Source organism: Homarus americanus, unplaced genomic scaffold, assembly GCF_018991925.1.
Source record: "Homarus americanus isolate GMGI-L3 unplaced genomic scaffold, GMGI_Hamer_2.0 scaffold39675, whole genome shotgun sequence".
Taxonomy (NCBI): domain Eukaryota; kingdom Metazoa; phylum Arthropoda; class Malacostraca; order Decapoda; family Nephropidae; genus Homarus; species Homarus americanus.
This window is the reverse complement of record NW_024736071.1, coordinates 6,215,096-6,239,855: the sequence shown is the minus strand read 5'-3', so window position 1 is coordinate 6,239,855 and position 24,760 is coordinate 6,215,096. Positions and strand designations below refer to the sequence as shown.

The following is a 24,760-nucleotide window of genomic DNA, read 5'->3' as shown; positions in this document are numbered from 1 at the left end:
TCAATTTGTAGGTGAAAGATTTAATCCTCAATAGATGTAGGTTAACATTTCACCTGTAGGCAAATGCTTAAAAAAAGGCTAAGTAAGGAAGCATATTCCTTTAACACATAATATCTGACCAGTATGGGGAAGATCATCGTGTCTCCGTCACGGGGTCGTGGAGTGGTGGTCCTGCAGGCGTCACGGATTTTTTTTTGGGGGGTGTGGGGGCACGGACGTATATGCGATCGGATGTTGTTCGGTCGGACGTTAACCGGCTCGTGACTGTATTTAAAATAATCAGAATCTTATAAGAATTCCAGCAATGTAAATTATATCCTGGCCGGGTAATTTGTATGAATTTTATGAGCTAAAACAAATATCTTCAGTAAATAAACAAATTATACTTCACCCGCGTAAATGATGAAATTTACCGCGTAATTAAAACATTTCATTCTGGCTAGGTGCCGCGTAAATGACCAAACTCGTAAACAAAAACCGCGAAAAAAAAAAAATTGTATACAGTGAACCCTCACTTTACGCGGTTAATTGAACCCACGGCGGCCCGCGTAAAGTGAGAAACGCGTAAAGTGAACAACATAACATATGGGATTAATTGAAATAGAGACTGGGCAGACCCCCAAACTCCACTTTTTGACAACACACAACTATGTTGTAGTAAAAATATTATCTTAACTTTATGATGGTATGCACACACAATTAATATAGAAGAGGTTAGGTTAGGAAAACTAAAGGTTGGGTGTAACACTTAAGTTAGTAGAAGAGATGGGTCGGCGTACGGGAATGGAGGCTGGTTCCGAGGCAGAGGGCAGGCTACTGGCCCTCAGGTGAGTCACCATCACTGTCATCCACACTTGTCAGGGCCTCCCTGACAAATCCCTCAAAGTCATCATCACTGTCTTTACCTCTGTCACTATCACTGGCTTGGGCTGGCTGTGGTGGGTTGCGGGCGAAGAACTCTGTTATGCTTTGCTAACGGCTGGTGTTTATGTTGTCGTGATAAACCTTGATGTAGGGCTCCATAGTCTGCAACAGCTGGGTAGTGAAGATTTCATACCTGTTTGTGTCAGGGTTGTTGGAAAGGAGGAGCTTGGCTTTCTCGATACACTCGATGGCACCCCTAACATTACTATGGGATAAGCGGCGTTCTTCTTGGGATGACGCACCACCTGCCTCTTCACTGACGTCATCATCATCTACCATGTCGTCGGTAGTCACATCAGGATCCCTTATCACCTCCAGGATGTCGTCGTTGGTGGTCTCGGAGAAGCCTGCAGATGTAACACTCTGCGCAGCTTCTCTGGCAAGGTCCACTGCTACTGCAACAGTCTGAGCCTCACCAGTCACAGATTGACTCTGCCTAACGCCCGGAATGCCTTGCAACACATGTCTCCATGCGTGACGAACAGTTGCTACAGACAGCTGATCCCATCCTCCACCAAGAAGTCCACAGCTTTCTTGACGTTGAATATTCTCCAGAATTGTTTTAAAGGTACTTGTTGCTCTGCCAACTGTTGATCCTCGTCGTCTTCGCTGTTGCTATCGGTTTTGGTGTCACTCAGGTTACGCAACTCTTCCCTGGTGTTGGTGTAGTCATTCAGGAGTGTGAATTTTTTAGTAGAGAATGCAGCTTTTACATTACAGATTAACTCTTGGTCCATGGGCTGTAATATAGACGTAGTGTTGGGAGGAAGGAAGACCACCTTTACGTTGGGGTGACGATCTAACAGTAGGGGTGAGTGTCCTGGTGCGTTGTCCAGCAGCAACAAAATCTTGAATGGCACATTCTGTTGCTCACAGCATTTCTTCACATCGGGAACTAAACAGTCATCAAACCAGGAGAGGGACAGTGTAGAGAACATCCACGCCTTACGTGCGGTCAGCCAGTGGACATTTAGCTTGGTCATGTCCATGTTCTTGTAGGCGTGCGGCTTGCGTGCTGTGTGGATCACCGATAACTTGAGCTTACAGGAACCGGAGGCATTGGTGGTAAACAGGACGGTGATGCGCTCCTTCTGCAACTTCCGGCCCCGACACTTGCTGGCATTCTTCACAACGAAGGTCTTGGAAGGTAGTTTTTTCCAAAAAAGACCAGATTCGTCCATATTAAACACCTGGTCGTCGGTGTACTGTCCTTCCTCCGTAATCTCACGTAAAAACGGAGGAAATTCCCTAGCCGCAACACAGTCAGCACTAGCTTCTTCATCACCAATGTTGATATTGGTGATCTTGTTTCTCTTCTTAAACCTCTGTAACCACCCAGAGTAAGCATTAAAGGGTTTGGGCTCTGTAATTCCCATCTTTCGTGACACTGCAGCATACAGTTCACGTGCGTACTCCTTAACTGAGCGCGTGTCCACCGCCATGTTCCGTTGCGCCTGACGCACCAAGTAGCTCACAAGTAATTTTTCCGTCTTGAGAAGCACCTGGTTGTGGAAATATTTGATCATAGAAGCACCTGTAGACTTTGTGATGTTCATGTGCTCCTTTATCTTGGCTGCATCCCTCTTAATTGTCCTGATAGTTGATTCGTTAACACCATGCTGGCGCGCGAGATCAACCTGTTTTGTTCCTTTCTCCAACTCTTGTATGATCTTATATTTGATTTCGTAGCTTAAGGAACGTCGTGTCTTCTTTGGCTTAGGGCGGCTGGGTCCAGGTAATGCAAGGTTTCTTTGTGGTGGTGGTGGTGGTCTGGTGGAAGCCATTCTTATGGAACAATGGATACCGATATGCACGGTGTAGCCTGGAGGGGTGTAACTGACGCGGTAGGTCAAGGGGCTTGAACGCTCCCGCTGCGGGGCACGTCATAGTACTACATTAAACCAATCGCAGCTAGCAGGGAGGGAAGTAAGGATGCTTTGCCCAATCACAGTCCGCTACGTCATATGACGTCACCGATAACGCAACAGACATACACTGCGCAACCTACTCGCGCCGCTTACACAACATGGCGGATGGCGGGAGGTTTGGATCCAAAAATGGCGTGGCGCGAGAGGACCGCCAGCCACTCTCCGCGTTAAAGGGGTACACGCACCGCGGAAAGTGAGCATTCCGGTTTTGGCAGGGTACCGCGTAAAGTGGGGACCGCGTAAAGCGAGGGTTGACTGTACACGGGTGAAGTATAATTTTTTATTTAGCTCATAAAATTCATACAAATTACCCAGCCAGAATATAATTTACATTGCTGGAATTCTTACAATATGATGATCATTTTGAACATAAACATCATGGATTTTGCATTAGACATACAAATTTTAGATCTAATGTAATAATGTGGTTTACACAAAGCAAATATTTTAACTTTTGTGCAAAATATATGAAGTTAACATTCAAAATATTCCCTGATGTGCAAGGAACCCAGAAATGTCAATTATATTATCCTAACTTTAGTCTGAGTTATTATTTATTACTAAAAATGTAAATATACTGTTTTCTCCCAAACATTTCTCTGGTAGGGAGGGAAGGTGGTGGAGGGTAGGGAGGAAGGGACCAACCCAGCTAGGGCGGAGGTGGAGTATTTTGATTGACAGATGGTGTCGTAAAGAATATTTTTTTTTTTATTTACTGAAGATATTTGTTTTTGCTCATAAAATTCGTACAAATTACCGGGCCAGAATATTATTTACATTGCTGGAATTCTTACAATATGATGATCATTTTGAATATAAACATCATGGATTTTGCATTAGACATACAAATTTTAGATCTAATGTAATAATTTGGTTTACACAAAGCAAATATTTTATCTTTTGTGCAAAATATATGAAGTTTACATTAAAAATATTCCCTGACCTGCAAGGAATCCAGAAATGTCAATTATATTATCCTAAATTTAATTCTGAGGTATTATTTATTACCATACGTTAAAATCTAGTGTTTTCACCCAAAGATTTCTCAGAGAGGTAGGAGCCAGTGAGCTGGGAAGGGGGGGGGGGAGTTGAGTCGATTATTTGAATGGACATTAACCTGGCGACTGTATTTCTCTTAAATATTAATTGTGTGTGCATGCCATCATAAAATTAAGATGTTATTTTTACTACAACATAGGTATTGTGTCGGAAAAAGTGGAGTTTGGGGGTCGGGCCAGTCTCTATTGGAATTAATCCCATATGTTCTGTTGTTCACTTTACACGGTTTTCTCTTACCCCGTGGGTTCAATTGACCGCGTAAATCGGGGTACTACTGTATATATATATTGACATTCTGTAGTATTTTGATTTTAAGAATGAGTTAAATTGTATTATTTCTTCCAAGGTTAATTTGGTCATTCAATTTATAATATGAATATGTTTTTCTTCATTTACAGGGTGGCCTAGTATTTGTCTGTGGTTCTCGTGATGGCCTTATGACAGTCACTGGCCGTAAACACAACACAGACGATATCATTGCTACAGTCTTGGCGGTGGAACCTATGAAATTTATATATCGAGGTCGCATTGCCGTCTTCTCCCACAAAGTCCTTAGAGATGAGAGGATATGTGTTATTGCTGAACAAAGACCTGATTGCTCAGAAGAAGAGGTCAGTACATGGATAGTTTTTCCCCCTTATATTGGTAATCTTTTCATTCCAGGATATACCATCCAGCCTTATCTTCTTAAAATCTTCTATTTTCTCTTATACAGTATGCATTACCTCTCTACATTAAAATAATTGGCAAGTAGTCAATTTAGTTAAGGGAGTTTTTTTAGTATAAAACAAATTGGAAAAATTTATCAAATACTGTACCGAACTTTATTTGGTATACTGTACTGCAAAAGTTTGGTATCTTTGGTCTGGTTAAATTGTCACATTTCCAGATTTTTTGGTTTTATAAATATACAGTAAACCCTTGATAACTTCGCATTCAATATCCCTGGATTTTATATAATTCGGCACGTACAGTATATGGTCTTGGAATTTATTATAAAATAACTCGGGAAATGCTGTGATATATAAAATTTTCTGGGAAAATCTCGGCATATTTGGGGCCATGTAGATAACACTCGTCTCATTGCACTCCACGTTTGGTGAGTCGGGTGTTTGTTATTGTTGTAGACAGGTGGTGCTGGCGCACTCCACCCAGTACATGGACGTGGGAAGAGAGGGTGCTGTAGCCCCCCCAATATTTTGGTATAAAGTACTATAAGTTGCACCACAGAGTATCTAGAGCACCAAAATTAATATTCATCACTCCCTGGTAAAATTTGGTTCCCTCAGTACTGATTCAGTAATACCCAACAACCTCCTCCATTCAAACTTTACTTTACTTTAATCCTCTTCACCACTGATCGGCTTGTAACTATAACTTCTTAGTAACAATGTAACAGTATAACACAGTAATGGGGAGAACATAATATCTCTGCCTTTACCAACTGTGTATCTGTTGAGGTGACTGTTACCTGTTTATAATAGCTACTTGTGAAGCTGTCATATATGTAACAACCTTCCTGGGTTGTCACCACTTGTAACAATCACTTGTGAAGCATGTTACCTTATATTCTAGACGTACTAAAATATAGATTAAAGTTTATTGGATCTTCTGTAGTGAAACCCAATATGTTCCTTTTGTTTGTTTATTGTAAAAGAGTTCTATGTACACTTTCAAAAAGGATTATCATCGTAACTTAATCACTGTAGCTATTAGTGTTAAATGAGGATGGAGGCTAACTTAGATTAGCTCTTCTAAAATACGTCTGATTGATATGAGACTGGGCGTGATCTTGAGTAGGGATCCTCGAGGGAGAACGGAAATATATCCGACGTCCTCTATCAAGGAAAGACGGTGTACATCGGAGATGGCTCTAAATAATGTCTTCCTCTCGTCAGGGTTATCAAACTACTGCCCGCAATAGGTGGCCAGAGAGCCGGTTACGTAATCCTTAGCTCAGCACTAAGTGACGCGACTTCCCGTGGGCAGCACACCTTATGACGTGCTCTGAACATGAGCCTCATAGGTAGTGGAAAGTTACAGGGGGTGATGGAGTTTTATAAAATTAATGTACTACCCCATAATTATATAAAAAATAAAGGGCTGATACAGTGGTCCCTCGGTTAACGAACGCCTCAGTTAACGAATTACCTTCCATAAGAATCTGGATTTCGGTTAACGAACAAAAATTCGGTTAATGAAATTCTTACGAAAATGTTTCGACATGCTTTGGGTTGCTCACCAGCTGGAATATTAGTCCGCTAATACAGAAATCGGTTCTAGGGCTTACATTCGTTAAAATTGTAGTAAATATCAAGAAGGTTGTACTATTCAATAATTTTCCAAGTTTTATATTAAAAATTTTAGTAATTTTAACACTTATTTAACATAATTGCACTACAGGGAACTAGTTTTTGGTGCGCCCATCAGCCACTTCACTTACCCACCAAGGCCTCAGTTTGTATCTCTGTTCAGTGGAGGAAACATCTTGCTTGTGGGTCTCTTGAATACAGAGTATTTTTACGTTTTTACAATACTACAATCATTGGTCATTCTGAAATTTATTTGACATATTGACAATATATAGTGCAGTGCAGTGTTGATTTAAAGAAAATAATCTTGAATTATACCGTTAACTTAAAATTTTATGGGTGAAATGACGGTATGAAGCATGGGGTGATTTCTCTTCCACCCCACTTCCTTCTCTTCTCCCTTCTCCTCCACCCACACTTTTAATTCCCATCATCATCAACCAGGAGCCTTCTACATACACACCTCAAAGTAAGTGTACTTTACTGCATTTTTTTTACTTTGTATGTAATTTTCGGTGAGCTGGAACCAATTACCCAAAATCCCATTGAAGCAATGGATTCGGTTAACGAAATTTTCGGTTAACGAACGACCTTCTGGAATGAATTATGTTCGTTAACCGAGGGACCACTGTACAGGCTTGTTAGCCGCTTGGGCGATCGGTCATGTCTTTGTTACGCAGTATTGGCAAGTACTGGGCATGCACCGGCTCCTGAATGTATCTAAACCTGCTGCAGTGCTGGTCAAGTCTGGTCTTGAAACAGCTCACACTCGGTGCCATCACAGCACTCTCACTTCAAAAAAGTTAGCCCTCACAGTTTTCTGGACATGCAGCTTCTTCAACCTTGAGCTGTGACCCCTTGTGGGGTGAGCGACCACCAGATGCAGGTAAGAACACTCGACTGAGTAGTGCCCTTTGAGATATTTATACACCTCAGTTAGGTCTCCCCTTGTCCGTCAATAATATAAGTGGCAATTGCAGGCCAGCCAATGTATACAGAACGTCTCCACTATTACGGTAAATCCAATACGTTGTAGACTTTATTTAATTTACAGTGCAATTCATTTTATCCGAATTTCAACTATCTGAATCTTCCAGGTATCCCAACTTTAACCCCTTTGCTGAAAATTCTAATTTACTCCAACAATCCGAAAGCACCTGAAGTCATTTATTCGCGTGTCTGACACCAGCAGCGCTATAATCGCTTTTTTTTTTAATTGCTGTGATGAACAATAAAATTGGTACATAGCATATCATAAAATACTCATACAATAGCAAATATTTTATGTACAAAAAATAGATCCTTCCACACTCAAACCATCATCTAAGTGATGCCACAGTTCAGTCAGGTAGTTAACCAGCGACTGAAACGTGTGGTGTGACATCACAGGGAGGCGGCCACGTCAAATACATACAGCGTGGCCTTGCCTCGCCATTGTTCCCCTCCCACACACACACACACACAGGAATTAAAACAGCAAACAGAAGGAGTGAGGGTCTTATTGTGTGACAAATTTGCATGTGTGTGTTTGCGAGTTAAATATCAGCTCTTGAGGAGTTCTTGGCAACACTCATTTCCACTGCATCTCCCTTATCACCCACACCTTTCTGCATTCTCACTCCATATTATAAAATGTTATGTAATATAATGTTGAAGGGATGCAACTTTTTTCATTTATACTTAAACTTATCTCAAGCTCTCTAGAAATACTTAAGGTTTGTGTTTATTAAAGACATCTTCAGGTCATGAGACTCACTGATCCCCTGGTCAAGAAAGGGTGACCTGACATTCCATCAGAAGGTCAGTAATATGAGACCACAAATCCCCCACCCTACCTTGACCTAACATTGCGTCAGGTTAGGTACACGAGACCCACTAATCCGCCACAGCTTCATGGGCGTGGAAAATACCAGTCTGCTGTAACACACAGCTTCATTCACGCCCATATCATATGGATTTTTAATTTTCATATATATTTATTTTACCATAGTTTTAGATAAACTATTCCACTCTCGCCCTCTCCCTGAATCATCTCAAATCTCGCATACACGCCACACAATGAGAGGCATTCAACGAAAATTGGACACACCTGAAACAACGGGGTAGCGTCACACTATGCCACTATGACGCTGTAACCGGTGACGACAACCGCCACTACAAAGAATATCAATCCCTAACTCGATCTCAACAGCTTATATACATGAGACTGCACCTAGGGTACAGGTACCTATGGGAGTACATTGGCAACCCTGAGCCTCACCGCACTGTTTGTAAACTTTGTGGCCAACCCGACTCTCACACCCTCTCTCACTACATCCTCACTTGCCCTATGACCTCCTCCTACAGGTCCCCAGCCGTTACCAACACCTCTTCCCTCCCAGACCCGATATCCCTCCTCCTAGTCACAGGCCTGGCATTTGACATTATTAGGGACCTGCCACACTTTGCCATAAACAGATAAAATGTACCGGGAACTTTCCCCCCAACACACTCATCATTCTCTCACTTTATGTAACTTGACAGAACCTATGACCCTTCAGGCTTTTACGCCCTCAATGTACGAGTCATAAAGGCAAGTATGAACTTTTCATACTTCCCTGTTGGGCGCTGTAAACGCTTCTGCGCTTCACCTTGCACAGGATGTAAGGGGGTGCCCAATAAACTAGCCCCCTCGGGGGCAAATCTGAAATCAGATAAACTATTCTGGATTATTATACAGTAGAATGTCGATTTAAAGCGATTCAATTTAAGATTATTGATATAAAGCGACACCCACAATTAAGGACAATGTTTTAATTTAAAGCAAATCTTTCCTATTTTGCGCAAGTCAATTTGGCGCATTATAATTTATAATCCGTGCCTAATGTTTCTCTGGGCACGTTACACTGTCCTAAGGGCAAAGCTGTACTGTACATGTACTCAAAATAATGTACTAAATGATTAATAAAATTTTTGTCTAGTGCAAACTTTCGCATGATTATATTCAAATTAATCACTATCTTATAATAATTCCAGCAATGTAAATTATATTCTCCCTGGTCACTTGTGACATTTTATAAACAAAAAACAAAAACTCAATCTAAAGGACATAAATAAACAAATAAATACTTCACTAGACCTTTGACCCCACATGTCAAACGTGTCACTGTCACTTCCCTCCTCCCTCCTCCCCCCCCCCTTCCCAGCCAGGGTTGGTTGGTTATTGGCTTTAAGTTTTTTTCTTATATAATATCACAGGCTAAAGTTAGGAGAATATAATTTGCATTGCTAGAATCCTTGCAAGACAGGGAATAATTTGAATATAAACGTCATAGTTTGCACAAGTTTTTTTAGCCCTTTGTAATAAAATTAATTAGAACATGTCAGTTCAGTGACATTTTAAATGAGAAAAACTTAAAGGCACTCTTAAGGACAGTTAAACAAATAAGCACCAGACCTTGGCATCAACTGTCAAACATATCACCTCACCTCCCTCCCTCCCCCACATCTTCCCAGTCAGTAAACAGACCATTTCACATCCCGTAATTTTAACTTTGTTGATTTTTGAGTGTTTGTTTTAACATAATAATACAAAAAATTATGTTTTGTTTATTCTAGGAGATGGGCTGAGGTGCATCTGGGTAGACTCAGTCTTTTTAGTATTTTGTGTTTCTCTCAAGTACCAAACTAAATTATTCCATTCAAAAAACACTTCGATTCAGTATGAATTCGGTTTAAAGAGACCTCTCTTGGAACATATCTCGTGTTATATCCACACTCTACTGTACAGTGTAATTGTAATAAACAAAAATAGATAAACAATAATTCTCATACTGCACTTAAAATGACAAAATAGTTACTGTACCTGTACCTATAGGTAAATTGGTGATGTTCACCTGTAAAGAAGAAAAAAATATCTACAGTAAATGAAATAATAAAATAAATATGCTTAGGAGGCATATTAAGGGTAAATAACAAGTGAAATATTACAGAAACACTTGAAATACCTAGGAACGCACCAAACTCCACGAGGAGTAGATGTAAACAAAGGGTATGCCGAACCATGGACACTAGCGCCGGTGGGTACTAGCGGCTGTCCGGCAAACTAAAATTTTACCGGACGACGGAAGGTGCCGGACAATAGAGTACCAGATTAGGGAGGTTCAACCTGTATTACATTAATTGTTTTAAATATGTTCTGGAACTCTTAAATGGCAGGACTGATGTTAACACTTTTTTGTTTATTTTTCTTTCGTGTAGAAAAATACTTTATACGCAGGTACTTAGTTTGGTTGAGAATATATTGTGAATTCTCTACCAGGGGAAGTGTATTGAGTACTCTTATGGAGAACACTTAAGTGAGGTGTTCACTCGTTGAATAGTGATAAGTGTCTGCTATTTCTCCTGTCTCTATGATGTGAGAAAGTTGAGGAGCGGGCGAGGTGTTGAGGTTTGGTTGAATAACTTTGTGAATAATTTGGGATTTTACATTTGGGTGAATTTTTATACAATGTAAAGGTGCCATTACACCACCAACACAGGAGAAGATGGTGAGTGGGTGTGTAGTAATTAATATTGTACACTGGCAAAGAAAAATGTAGTGTTAACGCTCATAGGAGCGTTATTGATTTGTTGCTGGAGAAATAAACCCTCAACATTGACTCGTACCCTATAATTCGGTCAAATCCTGTTAAAGAACAATTCACATATAACAAATGCTGTTATCTCAGGACACATAGTATGAATAATACAATCAATATACAGTACATAGCCTGTTAATATCTTAAATATAACTCACATGTTATAACTGTTGATTCATCAGGAGACAATTTGTATACAGTAATATGATTAAATTACAGTACATAAATATACTTATTAAAGTTATTTAGAGTTTCTTAGAGGATTTTAATACTTCACAGTCACACTCGCATTTTAGGGGTCTGAGGTTTGACCAGCGTGTTGTTTCTCCTGCAAGAATCAGTAGACTACTTTGAGAGCAATAGCAGCCCGAGGCGAGGACCATCTGTTTCATATTAAACACGTCAGCAAACACGTTGTCAACACTATGCCTCTCTTCTCACCCTCTCCCTCTCTCTCATCTAGTTTATCTTATTGTGGCTAACCCTCTCTTTCTCTCTCTCTCTCTTCTAGTTTATCTTACTGTGGCGGTAACACTTCCCCTGTCGGGCTTCGCACAAAATCACGGCATATTATTAGATTCACTCTCCAACCCCTTCCAACAGGCAGAGTGTCGCTGGGCGTATTAACACTGAGTCCTTTGTCTTCACTTTAACACTTCGCACCAGGCCATCTTTGCTCGGTAGAGCCTCCAGTACTCTCCCTCGCATCCACTGACTCCTGGGGAGGGGTTGTCCAGAGATGATCACGATATCCCCAGTGTGGAGATTACGGCGAGTTTTGAAGAACCTTTGTCGCTGACGTAATGTTGGGAGGTATTCTTTTACCCACCTTTTCCAAAATTGGTCTGCAATGAATTGGGCATGCAATGCCTCTTCGTCGGTACCCTTCTGTCATGGACCGATCGCCTCTGGTGGACAGTGTCTCCGGGTTCATCCGTAGTATGTGAAGCGGCGTTAGTGCTTCTAGATCCTTTGGGTCGTCAGACATTGGGGTGATGGGCCTTCCGTTGATGATCTCTTCTACGGCGCAGAACACAGTGCTGAGGCGTTCATCGTCTAGTGTCTGGGTGCCCACCACTCCCTGGATGACCTTTCCTACAGTGCGGATTTGTCGCTCCCACACTCTTCCCATGTAAGAGGCTGTCGGGGGGTTGAACTGCCATTCTATCTGTTTCTGTAGAAGGGCATTCCCGACCTTGTCACTGTTGTTCCAGCCGTTCACCGCCTCTCGTAACTCGGCTAGCTCCAATCATGTTGGTTCCCCTGTCAGACCGAACACGCTTGGGAGGTCCCCTGCGGCAGGTGAATCTTGTCAGGGCATTGAGGAACGAGTCGGTGTCTAGTGAGGTGAGGACTTCTAGGTGTATGGCTCTGGTGGTCATGCAGGTGAATAAGCATCCCATCTCTTCGCCCGGGCTCGTCCTTGTTTAACCAAAAAAGGGGCTGAAGCAATCAATTCCAGTGTAGGTGAACGGCTGGCCTCCTGGGTGCACTTGATCTTCTGGCAGGTCGGCTTGGTGTTGATGGGTAGGCCTCCAGTTGCTTCTTCGGCAAGTCACTCACGTCCGTATTGTGCAGTCGAGTAATTTGCGGCACTTAGGTATCCAGTATGTTTCACGTATTATGGCAAAAGTGTGTTCTCGTCCTGAGTGTCCAGCTCTAGTTGAGTGTACCTCTCTCCCGATGAGCCCCGTGATCCTGTTGTCCCTTGGCAATAGTATGGGATTCTCCTGGTCTAGGTGGAGAGCGGCGTGTTTAGTCGGCCACCTTCTCCGATCAGACCGTCCGTGTCTGGATGAGGTTCCAGCCGCCTTATGTCGCTATCTTCACGGGTTGTCCCTGTTGTAACATTCCTAGTTCTCGAGGGAATCCTTTCCTTTGCATCGCTCTTAAGACGGCTAATTTCGCCACTTCCAATTCGGTGACCTGGAGTCGATTTTCTCGGTGATATTTGTTCTTTCGCTTCCCAAGTCGCCATTCTATAAACCTTCTAATCCACGCTACGCTCTTCAGAAGTCGATGCCTCAATGAGTACCTGGCCCATAGCTAATTGAGGGTACCCTCCCCCAGGTCAACGTTCGTCGTCAGCACCGTGGTTTCCTTCTTCACCTCTGGGTCTCCGTCTCTGAGGTCTGGAACCCTCAATGGACTCTTTGGCCAACTGTCTTCTTCCAACAAGAGGAATGCAGGTCCCCGAATCCACCTGCCCTCCTCGTTGAGCTCTGCTCTATGTAATCCACGACTAGCGTCGTCGGCCGGGGTCAGTGCCGACGTCACGTGGCGCCATTGTTCTACCTTGGAGTCCTCGTGTATCGTTGCCACTCGATTGGTCACGAAGGAATGGAAGTGTCTTTCGGTGTTTCGTATGTATTAAGGACTGCCGTACTGTCTGACCGGAACACTTATCTGTCTATTTCTAATTCAAGTTCTCGTTGAAGTCGTTTGTCTGCCTTAGCAGCCAGTACTGTCGCGCAGAGCTCGAGTCGAGGTATGGCCTGCTGTTTCAGAGGGGCTAGCTTGGCTTTGCCACACACGAAGGAGATTCATTATTCAACTCAATACCTCGTCTACACTCATCTTGGAATATATATAATATTGACTCTTGTGATGCTCGGAGCGATGAGTCCAAGTGGGTCATATATGGAGCTGACCATACTCAGAAGGCTTCGTTTTGTCTCTGGTTTCTTAGGGATCTGGACCCGGACCTCTAGTTCGTCCTTTTCCAGGTCCCACAAGATTCCCAGCCCTCGTTCAGCGGGGAGCCTGTCGTCTTTCAAATGACTTCCTTTACTCCCACGGCTTTCTCTGTCTGTAGAATTGCCTTGAGGACTTCCCTGTGATTACAGACCCCCCTTTGTAAGTCCGAATCCGCCCTTCTTTCTCAGCTGTCTCAGTCAATGGGTAATTATCGTTGCCTTCCCTGGCGAATCTACTGAGGGAAGTAGATCGTCAATGTAGAAGTTACGATTCGCTTTCTTGATGTCGTCATGGACACTTTTCCTGCAATCTTGGAATATTCTTTGTAGCGCATACTTGGCGCATGAAGGGCTACACATACCTTCAAAGAGATGTACAGTGAGTTCTGCTATAACGCGTGTTTTGATAACGCGAATTTGCTCTAACGCGATTTATGAATTAGGAACGATATTTGTATAACGCGAACGCTTGTTTGTTATAACGCGAACGCTTGTTTGCTATAACGCGATTTTTGCTTACTATTTCTCCAATTTTGTGGTATTAATTGTGAATATGGTAAAGAAGAATATCTCCAAGAAGTGTTCTGGTGATAGAATTCCCGGTGATGATCGTAAAAGAAAGGATATAACACTTGAAAAGAAGCTCGATGTTATCAATCTCAAAATCACCCTTCTCCCCCATCAAGTTACATTCATATTTTTTCAAGGTAAAGTGTTACATTTACTGTATGATTTCATTATTAGATATGAATGTAACATTTATTTAGACTGTGCTCTCCTTTGTGTTAGGCTAACTACTAAATTTTTTCGATTTTGAGTAATCTGCACTTAACCCTATTTTCTCCATAAGCCCTGTTATTTCTATTACGCGATTTTCTATAACACGATATTTTACAAGAACACAATTATCGCGTTATAGCAGAACTACCTGTACTGTCATTTGGTAAGTGGCCGGGCCACTGGCAGCTGGTCGTCCGTCCACCATAAGAATCGTAAGGCATCTCGATGTTCGGTACTACTCGCACTTAATGGAACATTGCCTCGATATCAGCCATGAGTGCCACCTTTCCTTGTCTGAATCTGATGAGGACTCCCATCAAATTTGCTGTTAAGGTCTGGCCCTTGCATCACCTGGCTGTTCAATGACATCAACTCACATTTGGCTGCACAATCAAAACTATTTTCACCTTTTCTGGCTTGTTGGGATTCAACACAGGGTGGTGTGAGATACCAGGTCTTCCCAGGTGTAACACTGAGTTCTCGATGTGGGACTCGCTCAGCATGTCACTCGTCGACTAGACGTCTCATCTCTTCTTGATACCTCTGAGAGAGCTTTGGGTTCTTTAGGAGGCATGTTTCAGACTCTCCAATCGCTGTTCGGCAAGCTTCTTATTGTCTGAGAGTTTCGGTTCTTCCTGGTGAAACAACAATGACCTTGGGGATAGTGATGGATCGGCTCTTTCTTTCTCCTACGCTAACCACTTTTACACTGATCTCTTCGGCGTATACACTACAGTACTTCTTTCTTTCATGATTGTGCCAATGGAGAGGGAAAAACTGGCATTCCCTCAGCTTGCAGCCTTGGTACTGCTCGTCAGAAACTCCCGTGAAGTGTAGAAGCCTTAAGTGTACTCCAGAGCAGCCATCTATACCACACACCATCTTCTGGCTGCACCTCGTTATCCGGTGATTACGACCCAGGCTGGTGAAGTAGCGACATTCTTCCCTTACGAGGGAAGTTCGCTTCCCTGTGGACATGCTGAGGAATGTCCGACACATCTGAAGGTAATCTCCGTGGCATAACGAGCAGAGTTCATCGTCCGTTTCTCTGGTTGTCTTTATTCCTGATCTCACCAGACCCACAAGTTCCTTCCTCGACGAGGATTGGCATGAGGATGAGTCTGCATATATTCAGCTTGGTTCCTCCGGTCCTTGTCCCTTTGGGGCCTCCTCCACCTTGTCGACCATATCCACAGCGAATCATACATCCACTCGATCCCAGGAGGCTTCCCTTGCTTCCTTTTGTATTTATGCACATTATTCACATAGTCGTCACTTATGGTCCTTCATCAACTTTAGAGGTTTCGGTGAGCGAGTTTGATGCTCGGAAGTACTTCAGCACTCCCCCTGGTGAAATATTCCCGGCTCGGCGGTTAAGGTGAGCATCGGGAGTCCTCTTGAAGTATATAGCGTTTCTTTGTCAGTTTCGGTTTCAGGAAGGTCATGTCTCTGGTAGTGATAACACTTTTCCGAGATCCTCTGTTGTTGTTGAGATTGTCTGACTGTAGTCCGACACAGGCCTTTTCCTGTAGGCGGCCCGTTTGGTGGTTCCGGGTGGAGCTCTTGGAGCAGCCAGGCCGGATTTGGGATTGGGGATGGAGGTTATCCTACCTGCAGGTATGAAAGGGTACTGCAGGTTTGCAAGTGTAAGCAGACCCCGATCAGTGAACGCTTACCACCAAACTTAGACGTGGTCAGTTTCGGAGTGGCGCGCCCCCTGAACTGGGGTCCGGACTTGCTGGGGAGGATACTTCCTAAACTATCTGGTTGATGGGTATCGTGTGATGACCCGGAGAAGGTGGTGCGTGGTTTGTTTGGGTCTTTGAGATTGCTACTAACTCTGTTTGTAGCGTGGAGCAGTCATAAGAAGTTTCCAGCTGAGGGTCTGACCACGGGCGTAGAAGGCCACTCCGGATCTATGATATTTTGGTCCACTGAGCCGTCTGTGAAGTATGATGCTGCATAGGCCGGTGTTCAGTGGCTATGGGTTCCTGAGTGTCAGTGCTTCCGGAAAGTGGGTATGACGGGTGGAAACACGTTCCCTCTCCCTGATGGGATGTTCCCGACCCTGAAGCGCTGAGTGTTGAGAACCCTCCTTGGGTGGGTGTCAAGGTGTAGCAGCTAGACACTTCTGATTCCGGCTGTTGACAACGTGTGTCTCGTGCATACCTCGTTGCGGCTGTCATCCCTTCACTCGTTTCCAGAAAGGGCTTTCCTCCTGTTAATGACAGCATCTCACCAAACTCCTCCGTATCGCCTGAAGTCTGAAGTTGCTCCATATGATCTTTCATATCCTGCATCATTGCCGTCAATTGGGTGAGCATCTGCTGATAAACCCCCGATTACCCTGGCTGTGTGAGTAACCGGTTAGCATCTCCTTCGTTCAGGGCCTCCAGGTCTTCTACGCTGGTTAGGCTTGTCTCCTCTGCCTTGTTTCCTTCCATGACTGGTGACACAGTGAACTCGATTTGGCTCTTTCGGTGGACAGCTATAGAGACGTTCAGTTAAGCGGGAACGCTCTTCAACTGACACGTCTGCTTGTTTATAAAGATGTCATATAACTGAGGTTATACCAGCGATGCCATGCAACTGAAGTTATATAAGCGATGTCATACAATCTGAAGTCATGTAAGTGATGTCATACTACTGAAGTAATATAAGCGATGTCATACAATCACGACCACGGTGGTGTCACACACGAGTGACGTCTCTCAAACGCGTGACGTGCACTACGCATGAGTGATGTCACACAAACACGACCACAGTGATGTCATACACGAGTGACGATAACACACATTCAGCCACAGAAAAATGGTAACATTTTAGGTAAAAATAATTCAAACAATGTTGATGGTAATCTTCTCAGGAAGAGAGCAGAAGACGTACATGTATTGCATCATCCACATGCCAACGCTCTGCCACTCTACATCACCACCAGATGTACGTATCCATTTTGTGAGCAACCTTTTCCGCCATTAAGAGTTTAAAAAGATATCTCCACATCTTTTGAAAGCAATTACGGGCTAGTTGAAATTTCTTTGGGCTAGCAGAAAATTTTTAGATTCAGCAGGCCTGCCAATACGTGCAAGAATTGGTTGTTAAATATTTGTTTGTTTTTGCCCTCACTATGTTGTTGTACAATATATAAATAGTTATAGTTTCATTCAAGAAAAAAATAAATAAAACATTATTGAAAAAAAACCAACAATATTGTCCGCCACCAACTTTGTTGTTTACATCCTCTAAGCCAATCACCGATCGCCTCAAAATGTAAACAATAGGCACCAAGATTCATATCCATTGCATTGCTGTAGGTCACTTCATATTTTTTTATATGTACAGTTGTACCCCACTTAACGCGGTCAATAGAACCCAGAGGGTCCCGCGTTAAGTGAAATCCGCGTTAAGTGAACAACAGAACATATGGGATTAATTCCAATAGAAACCAGCCCGACCCCCAAACTCCACTTTTTGAAGACACATAACTATGTTGTAGTAAAAATAACATCTTAATTTTATGATGGTACATGCACACAATTAATACTTAAGAGAAATAGAGAAATACAGTCGCCAAGTTAATGTCCATTCAAATAATGGACTCAACTCCCTCCCCCTCTTCTCACACTACACTGCTGGCTCTTCCCTCTCTGAGAAGTACGGGGGAAAACCACAAAAATTTTAATAATATTACCTCAGATTAAATTAGGATAATACAATTACAGCATTGCTGGATTCATGGCAAGACCAGGGGGCTATTTTGAATATAAATGTCATGTATTTTGCAAAAGATAACATATGTACTTAGAAAACATTTTTATCACAATTTGTATGTCTAATGCAAAATATATGATGTTTATATTCAAAATGATCACCAAATTGTAAGAATTCCAGCAATGTAAATTATATTCTGGCCGGGTAATTTGTATGAATTTTATGAGCTAAAACAAATATCTTCAGTTAATAAAAAAATATTCTTCACACACTATCTGTCAATCAAAGTACCCCACCTTGCCTCCTCCCCTCTTCCAACCACGCCAGGTGGTCGATCAGTCCCAAACCTCCCCCCACCCCCCACCAATCCTCCCTTCAACAGATGTTGGGTGAAAAAACTAAATTTTAACATTTAGTATTAAATAATACCTCACATTAAAGTTAGGATAATATAATTGACATTGCTGGATTCCTTGTAAGACCAGGAATATTTTGAATATAAAAATGTCATATATTTTTGCTAAAAGAAGAACATATCTACTCCAGGTGAACATTTTATCTAAAATTTGTATAATCTAATGCAAAATATGATGTTTATATTCAAGAGCTGATCCATCAAATTACCAAATTCCAGCAGCCATAAAATTATATTCTGACCGGGTAATTTGTATGAATTTTATGAGCTAAAACAAATATCTTCAGTTAATAAAAAAAAAATATTCTTCACAGGGTAACAGATGGTCGGTCGGTCCCTCCCTCCCCCCACCCCCCACCAACCGTCCCAAGGAGATGTGTGGGATAACCAGAATATTTAACTTTAGTAATAAATAATACCTCAAACTAAAGTTAGGATAATATAATTGACATTGCTGGATTCCTTGTAAGACCAGGAATATTTTGAATATAAATGTCATATATTTTGCACAAAAGATAACATATTTACTCAAGAGAAAACATTTTATCTAAATTTTTTATGTCTAATGCAAAATATATGATGTTTATATTCAAAATGATCACCAAATTATAAGAATTCCAGCAATGTAAATTATATTCTGGCCGGGTAATTTGTATGAATTTTATGAGCTAAAACAGGCAGTCAGGCAGGGTGGCGGGTGGGGCAAATCTAAAAATAGCGTCTCGAGCCGGACACTCACCGCATATATGTGGAAAAAATCCGTGTTAAGTGAAAGTTCAGCTCTGGCGAGGCACTGCGTATATGGTAAAACGTGTTAAGTTAAACCGCGTTAGGCGGGGTAATACTGTACTTGTGTTTTGTGAACATTTTATGCAAGTGCATGTGTTGGTAAACCAGCCAATGTGCCCAGGAAAGTAATTTCAGTACTATGAATGTGAAAATTAAAGTGATACGAGGGGTTAAGTCAGGGCAGAGGAGATAGGTGTACAGTAGTAAACCACACATTAAGCTCCAAAAAGAAATTACTGGTGAGTGTTACTTATTAACACTTTTGGGGTTTTCCTACACATATTTGCAGATGATCTAAATTATCACTTTAGGGTTTTCATACGCCAATTTACGTATGAACTAAAAAATTACAATAAAATAACTACGTTTGCGTATGAATGCTAGATAATCAAGATACACATTTGGCAATGTCAGTGTGATCTGACACCTCTGTAGACTGCCTCCAAGGTTAAGTGAGTGACTGCACCATTTGCCCTATGTGGTTCAAGAGCACAAGATATGACCTTGACCTACATATCCCACTATTTTCTCGTGGCTTGCTGATTTTTCGTTCATCACAGTAATTTAATTTATTGGTAACAGTGTTGTGATTGTTTTGAACCATGCCTCGTGTTGCTGGTGAAGGTGGAAGGGTGGGATAATGTAAAAAGTACAAGGAGATTGCACCACATGGTGATAGTGGCCTCTTCCAGTGTCCCTGGCCTCTTCTAGTGCAAGTGATAGTTTGTATGCCCCCTCAACAAGCAGTCCTTGTGTGAAAGGAGCTGCCCGGCATGTCGTCGTGGCTAGAAGGAAAAAAAATTGTTTTGTAAGTACTATCTCAGCCATCGCAGCGTGGCTTACCTTGTGATCGCTCATCTTCCTCATCCTCACAAGTGCTCACTACCCGTACTCCCACTAAAACTAATTTAGTTACCTTATTCATGCTAAGTATGGCACTGTGGAGCACGGAAGAGGAGGGCAAAGGGTAGGAGGAACATGTAAGTCAAGAAATTCATTTATTTTCACACAAAAATGAAAAACAAAATATGCATTACAATAATTTACAATTATTTCAAATGAATTTTGAAAATAATAAGCATTTATAAACACATAGATCCTTGATTAGGTAATGGAAGTAAGATATGTAAAAAATTACAGTGGTCCCTCGGTTAACGAACGGTTTGATTAACGAAATTTCGGTTAACGAATTACCTCCCATAAGGATCTTCAATTCGGTTAACGAACAAAGCTTCGATTAACGAAATCCTTACGACACACACGTTTTGTTGTGAGCTTCAGCTGATCAGCTGATGGGCTAGTCTGCCAATTCAGTAATCTGTTCTATGTTTACATTCGTTTCCAGTGGAGTAAATATCAAGAAAATTGTGCTCTTTAATATTTGTGCATTTTTTTATATTAAAATTATTGGTCATTCTAAAATTTAGCCATCCAAGCTCTGTATACATAAAGTTTTTCAACTATTATTTTTGGCTCAATTATGTAACTTTATTCATTTATTGAAACCCATTTACATGCACACACTGTCCTAAGGGCAAAGCTGTACTGTACATGTAATCAAATTAATGTACAGTACAAAATGATTACGAAAATTTTTGTCTAGTGCAATCTATAGCATGTTTACATTCAAATTAATCACTATCTTATAAGAATTCCAACAATGGAAATTATATTCTCCCCGGTCACTTCTATGACATTTTATAAGCAAAAAACAAAAACTCAATTCAAAGGACATAAATAAACAAATAAATACTTCACTAGACCTTTGGCGCTAACTGTCAAACATGTCACTGTCACCCCACCCCTCCCAGCAAGGGTTTGGTGGTTATACAGTAGGCTTAAGTTTTATCTTATATAATATCACAGACTAAAGTTAGGAGAATATAATTTGTATTGCAGGAATCCTTGCAAGACAGTGAATAATTTGAAAATAAATGTCATATATTTTGCACAAAGGATAAAAAGTTTAATACAATACATTAGTGTACTGTAGTACATTTTATAAAAAGTTTTTCAACTGTATTTTTGCCTACATTTACATAAATTTCCTAATTTATTTTCACTCATTTACATGTACACACCATACTAAAAGAAACGTTAAAGAAATAAATGACCTAAGTGCAAACCTGTACTGTACATGTACTAAATGATTACGGTACTAAAATTGTTATGTCTAGAGCAAATTATAGCTTGTTTATACAGTAATACCCCGATTTATGCGGTCAATTGAACCCGCGGAGGCCCGCTTAAAACGGGAAACGCGTTAATGGAACAACAGAACATATGGGATTAATTGAAATAGAGACTGGGCCGACCCCCAAACTCCACTTTTTCCCGACACAATATGTACGTTGTAGTAAAAATAACATCTTACTTTATGATGGTATGCACACACACATAATATGGAAGAGAAATATCAATAAGAGAATAATATACTGTACCAGGTAAAAGAAAAATCAAGGTTTAACACTTACGTCAGGTTAGGTTAGAAAAAATCAAGGTTTAACACTTACGTAAGGTTAGGTTATGTTTTAAAAATTCAAGGTTTAACACTTACGTCAGGTTAGGTTAGAAAAAATAAAGGTTTAACACTTACGTAAGGTTAGATTATGTTTTAAAAAAGCAAGGTTTAACACTTACCTAAGGTTAGGTTATGTTAGGAAAAATCAAGGTTTAACACTTACGTAAGGTTAGGTTATGTTAGGAAAAATCAAGGTTAGGTTTAACACTACGTTAGTAGAAGAGATGGGTCGACATACGGGAATGGCGGCTGGTTCCAAGGCAGAGGGCAGACTACTGGCCCTCAGGTGAGTCACCATCGCTGTCCTCCACATTTGTTAGCGCCTCCCTGACAAATCCCTCAAAGTCACCATCACTGTCTCTGTCACTATCACTGGCTTCGGCTGGCTGTGGTGGGTTGCGGGCAAAGAACTCGGTAATCCTTTATTAACGGCTAGTGTTGATGTTGTCGTGATACACCTTGATGTACGGCTCCATAGCCTGCAACAGCTGGGTATGGAAGACTTCATTCATGTTATCGTCAGGGTCGTCGGAAAGGAGGAGCTTCAGTTTCTCTGCACACTCGATGGCACCCCTAACATTACCATACATTAACTTGTGTTCTTCTCGGGATGACGCACCACCTGCCTCTTCACTGACGTGATCGTCTTCTAACATCTCGTCGTCAGTCACCTCAGGATCCCTGATCACCTCCAAGATGCCTTCGTTGGTGGTCTCGGAGAAGCCTGCAGCTGTAACACTCTGCGCAGCTTCTCTAGCAAGGTCCACTGCTGCTGCAATAGACTGAACCTCACCAGTCACAGGTTGACTCTGCCTCCCACCTGGGATACCTTGCAACACATGTCTCCATGTGTGACGAACCGTTGCTACAGACAGCTGATCCCATGCCTCCACCAAGAAGTCCAAGCTTTCTTGACGTTAAATTTCGTCCAAAAGTGTTTAACGAGAACTTCTTGCTCTGCCAACTGTTGTTCCTCGTCCTCGTCGCTCTTGCTATCGGTGTCACCCAGGTTAGGCAACTCATCCATGGTGTTGGTACAGTCTTTCAGGAGCTTAAACTTCTTTGCAGAGTATGCAGCTTTCACATTGCAGATTAATTCTTGGTCCATGGGCTGGATTAATGACATAGTGTTGGGAGGAAGGAAGACCACTTTTATGTTGGGGTGACGATCCAACAGTAGGGGCGAATGTCCTGGTGCGTTGTCAAGCAGCAACAAAATCTTGAATGGAACATTCTGTTGCTCACAGAATTTCTTCACGTCGGGAACGAAACAGTCATCAAACCAGGAGAGGGACAGAACAGAGAACATCCACGCCTTACGTGCGGTCAGCCAGTGGACATTTAGCTTGGTCATGTCCATGTTCTTGTAGGCGTGTAGCTTGCGGGCTGTGTGGATCACCGATAACTTGAGTTTCCAGGAACCGGAGTCATTGGTGATAAAGAGGACGGTGATGCGCTCCTTCTGCAACTTCCGGCCCCGACATTTGCTGGCAGACTGGACAACGAAGGTTTTGGAAGGTAGCTTTTTCCAAAACAGACTGGATTCTACCATGTTGAACACCTGGTCGTTGGTGTACTCTCCTTCCTCCATAATCTCACGTAAGAATGGAGGAAAATCCCTAGCCGCAACACGGTCAGCACTCGCTTCTTCACCACCAATGTTAATGTTGGTGATCTTGTTCCTCTTCTTAAACCTGTGCAGCCACCCAGAGGAAGCATTGAAGGGTTTGGGCTCTGCATTTCCCATCTTACGTGACACTGCTGCGTACAGCTCACGTGCATACTCCTGAACTGACCGCGTGTTGACCGCCATGTTCCGTCTTGCCTGACGAATCAAGTAACACACAAGTAAATTTTCTGTCTTGAGAAGCACCTTGTTCTGGCAGTACTTGATCATTGAAGCACCTGCAGACTTTGTGGTGTTTATGTGTTCTTTTATCTTGGCTGCATCCTTCTTGATCGTCCGGATCGTAGATTCGTTAACACTATGCTGACGCGCGAGATCAACCTGTCTTATTCCTTTTTCTAACTCTTGTATTATGCTGTACTTCACCTCGTAAATTAGGGCACGTCATATCTTCTTTGGCTTAGGGCGGCTGGGTCCAGGTAATGCAAGGTTTTTCTGTGGTGGTGGTGGTGGTCCGACAGCAGCCATTCTTATGGAACAATAGATACCTGTGTACACGGTGTGGCCGGGAGGGATGTAACTGATGCGGCTAGGTCAAGCGCCTTCTACCTGCCAGCGGGAAAGCACATCATATTACATTAAACCAATCACAGCTAGCGGCGGAGGGAGGTAAGGATGCTTTGCCCAATCACAGTCCGATACTTCATATGACGTCAGCAATAACGCAACAGAAGCATCCACTGTGCAACCTACTCGCGCCGCTTGCCCAAGCATGGCGGGAGGTTTGAATCCAAAAATGGCGGCGCGGCAGGACCGCCAGCCGCTCTCCGCGTATATGAGTAGATGCACCGCTTAAAGTGGGAATTCCGGTTCTGGCGGGGTACAGCGTAAATGTTGAAACATGTAAACGGGAACCTCGTAAATCGGGGTATTACTGTATTCAAATTAATCACTATCTTATAAGAATCCCAGCAATGTAAATTATATTCTCCCAGGACATTTCACTGGCATTTTAAAATGAGAGAAGCTTCGTCACCTAAGGACTGTTGAATAAACACACATGAGACCTTCGGCTCCAACTGTCAAACATATCACCTCACCTGCTCCTTCCTTCCCTCCCTCCCTCCCCCAGCCAGGGTCTTAGGCCTACAGTTTTTTCTTATATAATATCTCAGACTAAAGTTAGAATATAATTTGCATTGCTGGAATCCTTGCAAGACGGCGAATAATTTGTATATAAACATCATATATTTTGCACAAGAGATAAAAATTAATCACCTGTATCACATTACAGTAGTGATTTAAGAGTAAGAGTGTATATGTACGTATATATACAGTGATCCCTCGGTTAACGAAATTTCGGTTAATGAATTACCTTC

The 24,760-nt window shown here is 42.2% G+C and overlaps 1 protein-coding gene across 1 annotated transcript in view; it reads left to right on the top strand.

Moving 5' to 3' along the window:
* LOC121871676 (disco-interacting protein 2-like) overlaps positions 1-24,760 on the top strand; it is a gene marked incomplete at its 5' end in the record, with an annotated part of 242,037 nt that overhangs the window by 152,419 nt on the left and 64,858 nt on the right. The window contains 1 exon segment of the mRNA XM_042374088.1: positions 4,310-4,522. Coding sequence (XP_042230022.1) covers positions 4,310-4,522 — 213 coding nt within the window.